The following is a 4,566-nucleotide window of genomic DNA, read 5'->3' as shown; positions in this document are numbered from 1 at the left end:
CAAATGAATGCAGTGTTCAACAAGCTTGGGGCTAAAATATTGATACTGGTAAGACAATAACCTTCCAGCAGAGGTCAGGGTTTGGGTGCAGATATAGAACTGCAGTGACCTAGGCACCCCCAGGCCTTTCCTTCTCAGTTGGTTAGGTGGCATCCTTCCACTCCCTGCTCCACCAAGGCACAGTTACCGCCTTTGGGGCAGCAGAGGAGGAGACACATACTGTCCAATCCCAGGCTCTGCACTTTGCAGATTCCCTAATGATTTTCCGTATCTTACGGGGAGGTGGGTGCAGCAGCAGCACAGCACTGCAAATGCTGGAGGCAAGTGCACTGCCTAGGCAGGGACATCTCACTGTGGAAGTGCATCTAGCTGACCTCCACAGAAAATTCATGCTCAGATAGGTTATGAATAGTTTGATTCTCTATTACAACTGCAGCAGTGTTATAGTATTACAGCCTGATTTCTAGAAGTCTAGTGAAAAGGAAATAATTTGTTCACCTTGGAGATGTCTTTACATGCAACTTTTGGCTGTGGTAATAGTTTTAATTCATACATGTAACAGTTTTCATTCATCCAGTTCTTTTTTTTAGCTGACTTCCTGCTTCCTTTATTGCTTACTGTCAGCATACAGACAGAATGATCTGGGAAAGGCAGGTGAAGACTAGAGAAGTGGGAAGTTTACACATCTGTGCCATAAAACATTTTGTTATAGGTTGATTTTGCATGTATCGATAAATCCCTTTTACATTTAAAAACACCCCAAAACCCAAATCTTTGAAATGCAAAATTCCACTAAGAGGCACTTGTGTTGCTGATAATGAAAAGGAAAATATATTTAGGTGCAGCACAAACTATTTTTAGAAGCCTTCATAATTAAACACATTACCTAAATTTAATTTGGCTTTCATATGTATGTTATAGTTGCTAGGGAATGATGTATTGTTTATATGTGGAAGAGATAACTGATGTTTTGTGGCAGGGAAGGAGACTGGTGGGAAGCAAGATCCATTGCTACAGGAAAAACAGGCTACATCCCAAGCAATTACGTAGCTCCTGCAGACTCCATTCAAGCAGAAGAGTAAGACATTCTATCCTGTCAATCTGTTCTTATTATCCGTTCTACACTTTGTGCTCTGTGGTGATACTATTCCTTTAATTGAGTATATGTAATGTTTAAATGTAAGGTAGGATAATACTACTAATAAAAGGACAGCAGTGCTACCTGGATGGTGTCAAAGGTATAATTATTATTAAGTGGACACTCGTGCAGATGTTTTATGCCCGCTTGCTATATGTAGGGAATATATAAAGGAAATATTATAAGGAAAAAGGATGGGAGAATGCAATAATGAAGATAAGAGTTCGGGGACATGCGCTGTGTTTCATGTAAAGCAAAAATGCATGTTTTTCAGTTAAAGAGTTCACACACCATCAGCTTTAGGTTTTTATCCTTATTTTTGCTTGCCAATCCCCAACTCAAGATCAGCGATATCCTTGGTAGCATGTAATCTTACATTCTAAAAAAGCATTTCTGTGGACAGTTATTGCTAATCTATTAATCTGTAACAGCTCTTTCATGACAAATTGTTAGGCACATCAAGGATTACTATGAATTGGGAAAAATGTATTGCTTAGGGTATCAGTACTTCCTACTTTACAAACAAAAATCCCAGAGCATTTACGGAATTACTTAAAGTTACTGTGGGAACTGTGAGTTGGGGTACAGTTTCAGGTTATACTTGTTCCAAGGGATTAATTGTATTTGTTGTACTAGAAAAATAGAGCTCTGCAATTCTTGCTTCAATATATGTATTTTGCAAACAATAGAAATGGGAGTCATATAGGTCAACCTAATTTTTTTATTATATGGATGTCATTACTTTTGTTTATCTGTAACTGCTTTGGGATTTTAGTAGTCCAGTCAATGCTTGAGATTTCTAAATCTTGTATTTATCTAATTACCAAAGCAGAGGAAGTTTTTACTTATATTAGTAGAAATACACATATTTCTTTTAACATTTTCTAGGTGGTATTTTGGTAAGATGGGCAGGAAGGATGCAGAAAGGTTACTTTTAAATCCTGGAAACCAACGTGGTGTTTTCTTAGTAAGGGAAAGTGAAACAACTAAAGGTATGTATCTCTCTTCTGTCTCCCATTTCCCAGCCCCACCCAGGTGAACATAATGAGGATTTTTATGTCTATTCCATTTTACATATGTGCATGCACACATTTATATGTGTAATGACAATGGTGGAGATATGTTAAATATGTTTTTAAATTTTTGGTGAAGAACCAAGGATGACTTGTTTCCTAGGTGCTTACTCCCTTTCTATACGTGACTGGGATGAGGTCAGAGGTGATAATGTGAAACACTACAAAATCAGAAAACTTGACAATGGTGGATATTATATTACAACCAGAGCACAATTTGAATCTCTGCAAAAGTTGGTAAAACACTATAGAGGTAAGCCCTGGTGTCCCAAAGCTACCCTGTGCCTATCACGAGGAAGAAAAAATGCATATGTAGCTTATTCATAAAATTCACAATTATAAAATTTTCTCTATTTCAACAAACAGTGAATGGACTAGTTCCTTTTATCATTAGGAAGTTTCTTTTGTTAGTCTTATCCCTTGCTTAATGAGAAAGCTTATTTTTTTCCATTTTCCAGAACATGCTGATGGGCTGTGCCATAAGCTAACAACTGTGTGTCCCACTGTGAAACCACAAACGCAGGGACTAGCAAAAGATGCCTGGGAAATTCCTAGAGAATCTTTGAGGCTGGAAGTTAAGTTGGGCCAAGGATGTTTTGGTGAAGTATGGATGGGTAAGAACTTCATGTGAGGCCTTTTAGTTGTTCATGGGGAATGATTTAATAGTATTTTAACTAAATCAGTATTGGGATATGAAAATATAATCTGATAAAGAATTGAAGAGAAGTAGTACCAATTACTATCAGTCACACAAAGGTAAAAAAAATATTCAATATACTTCTAATTTGTAATTATTCTGTTAGCTAACAAAACAGAAGCAAAAAGCAGTTTCAGCATAACATCTCTTGAGTATAAAATCTAATTTTTCCCTCTAGGAACGTGGAATGGAACCACAAAAGTAGCGATCAAGACACTAAAACCTGGTACAATGATGCCAGAAGCTTTCCTGCAGGAGGCTCAGATCATGAAGAAATTACGTCATGACAAACTTGTTCCACTATATGCCGTTGTTTCTGAAGAACCAATCTACATCGTCACTGAATTCATGACAAAAGGTGTGTGACAGTGTAGTTTGAAGATTCCACATTTAAAAGATTATTTAAGATCACAGCAACAAATTAAATGTTTAATTAACATTAGGTTTAAGCTGATTGGAGTATAAGTGGTAATTTTGATTAAATTAAAATGAGAATACTTGACCTATTTGAAGCAGTTCTGATTTAGATCGTGGGTGGAGCCATGATTTTTATGCACATCTCTGTCACCCCTGCTAATTTTCCAAGTACAAGATTGGGGTTTTTTCTTCTCATTTTTTAGTGCTTACTGCCTATTACATTAAAATCAGATGGTGTATCTGGAGATATTATTATGAGAATAATCCTGCCAGTAGAAGGATCACATTCACAGTTACAGCTGTTAGGGGTTTTTTGTTTTTGTTTTCCAGCAGTGTAATAGTTAATTTTTAAAAGGTTGAGGTTGGTTGGTTTTTTTTTTCCAGACTCCCCCCTTTATCTCTTTGCTTTCACTCTTGCATCCTCTTCCCTTGCGCTATGTAATGTCTCCCTGATGCTGAAACAGAGATTTAGAGATTTAGGGTGAATGTAGAAATAGACATCATAAGCATATTAGTGTTAAGAAGCAGCAGATTTTCAAGTCAATTATTCCAGTTGTATAAAATGCAGACTTCTGTTCACCTCACAGAGAGATTTTGCTATCCTGGTAAGAAAGAGAAACAATGTTAAAGTCAAAGACAGTGGCTGCTTGTGTTCAGTACTCTGCCATGAATAGGTTGGGGGAAGGGGGGTTCTCCTGTTTCGTTTTTGTTTGAAAACCTTTTCACGTTTTACCAAAAAACATAAAACCTTTTTGGTGGTTCATAGTTGAAAGTTAGTTGAACTTTTGTTTTTATCTTTTCTTTCTCTTGTTACAAGAAAAAGAGGTAAGAACTGGACAGTACCCAAAATATTTTTCAGTGTGGACACGTTACTAGAGGTCTGTGAGAAATCTTTGCTTCTCTTTAGTCCTTTGAGCTCATGAACCAAAATGGGAAAACATCTGTGCAAACACACACCACAAACATCAGCTGCAGTGTGAGTCTGGCCTGCCACACTTTCACTTTCAATGCAAAAATACAGAATGTGACTAAAAACATACCAGAGGTATCTAACTCACAACTACAGCCTTGAATCCACTGCAAGATCTGCAATTCAGTGGGTTTTTCCTCTGTAACTATTGCCATACTTGTAATTTTGTCATTGTGATTTTGATTGTGATGAGACTGATTATTTCTCATTCTTCACCATTTTCTTAAGAAAGAGGTCATGTTCCTATACCCTTATGGCATAGTAACACTTG

At 36.9% G+C, this 4,566-nt stretch overlaps 1 protein-coding gene across 1 annotated transcript in view; it reads left to right on the top strand.

Moving 5' to 3' along the window:
• Positions 1-982: 982 nt before the first annotated feature.
• YES1 (YES proto-oncogene 1, Src family tyrosine kinase) overlaps positions 983-4,566 on the top strand; it is a 6,680-nt gene continuing 3,096 nt past the window's right edge. Inside the window, exons 1-5 of the mRNA XM_010141758.1 lie at positions 983-1,078; positions 2,027-2,130; positions 2,315-2,464; positions 2,670-2,825; positions 3,087-3,266. Coding sequence (XP_010140060.1) covers positions 2,043-2,130; positions 2,315-2,464; positions 2,670-2,825; positions 3,087-3,266 — 574 coding nt within the window. The 5' untranslated portion in view covers positions 983-1,078; positions 2,027-2,042. The remainder of the gene's footprint in view (positions 1,079-2,026; positions 2,131-2,314; positions 2,465-2,669; positions 2,826-3,086; positions 3,267-4,566) is intronic.

This window comes from Buceros rhinoceros, unplaced genomic scaffold (assembly GCF_000710305.1).
Source record: "Buceros rhinoceros silvestris isolate BGI_N320 unplaced genomic scaffold, ASM71030v1 scaffold46218, whole genome shotgun sequence".
Classification (NCBI taxonomy): domain Eukaryota; kingdom Metazoa; phylum Chordata; class Aves; order Bucerotiformes; family Bucerotidae; genus Buceros; species Buceros rhinoceros.
This window is presented reverse-complemented; position numbering and strand designations above follow the sequence as displayed.